Here is a 775-nt window from a genome sequence, read left to right as displayed (position 1 = left end):
GGGGGGGGGGTCCTGCCCCCCATTCACTGACAGAAGTGGGTGGGGAAGGGTTCTCCAATCTGTATCTGCAGCGAGGGCCTTAATCCTCCCTGGGAGATAGGAGACTGAGAGGTGGGAAACCCTGCCTATCCGCGAGCCAGAGCCTGGATGCAGAAACAAAACTTTTAAAAATCCCTATCAGTTGGCTTTTAAAAAAATGATAAATCAAGTAAAATAGACTCCAACAGAAAACCCACCGTCTCCTTTCCCCGCCCTGCTCTTCCCACCCAGAGCGTGGGCTGTCACTCAACTTTGATATCTCCATTGTATTTTATAAGTTTGTAAAACATTATCTTATGTATTTATGTTTGATTAGGCAATGCATGCCCGTGGTACGAAACTTCACAAGGTTTGTAGAGAGAAAAGATGGGGGTGGGGGCGGTGTCTTTTTTAAATTCTCACCCGGGAGTACGTTTCTCACCGATTCTAGAGGCGGAGAAACGTCCCTCGGCCGCCTCCACAGCGCCCCCTGCGGGATCAGACCGCAGCCCCTTCGCTGGGCGGCAGGAGGTTCTAACCAGCCCAGCCCCGGCGGGGACGCGGGGTCCTTTTTCTTTACCTGTGGCTTCCCTGCCGTGCACGGGTGGCTCCGGGGTCGGTGCAGCAGAGTCCATCCCCCCCATGTACTCTCCCCGCCAGGCCAGGTAGGCGGAACCATACCTGGGGGCCCGGCCCCCAGTCCCTGCGCAGACTCCCTGCTGCACAGGCGGAGCCTCCTCGGTCCCGCCCCCGCCTT

The 775-nt window shown here is 56.6% G+C and overlaps 1 protein-coding gene across 4 annotated transcripts in view; it reads left to right on the top strand.

Annotated features, from left to right (window-relative positions):
- PLD3 (phospholipase D family member 3) overlaps positions 1-775 on the top strand; it is an 18,810-nt gene that overhangs the window by 8,816 nt on the left and 9,219 nt on the right. The window contains exon 1 of one of the 4 annotated variants that reach the window (XM_006759204.2): positions 359-388. The exons of the other annotated variants lie outside the window; for them this stretch is intronic. Coding sequence (XP_006759267.1) covers positions 363-388 — 26 coding nt within the window. The 5' untranslated portion in view covers positions 359-362. Of the gene's footprint in view, positions 1-358; positions 389-775 lie in introns of those variants that run through there. 4 annotated transcript variants of the gene reach the window in all.

This window comes from Myotis davidii, unplaced genomic scaffold, assembly GCF_000327345.1.
Source record: "Myotis davidii unplaced genomic scaffold, ASM32734v1 scaffold736, whole genome shotgun sequence".
NCBI classification, from domain to species: Eukaryota; Metazoa; Chordata; class Mammalia; order Chiroptera; family Vespertilionidae; genus Myotis; species Myotis davidii.
Note: the sequence above shows the minus strand (reverse complement) of the source record. Positions and strands in the feature narration are given on the sequence as shown.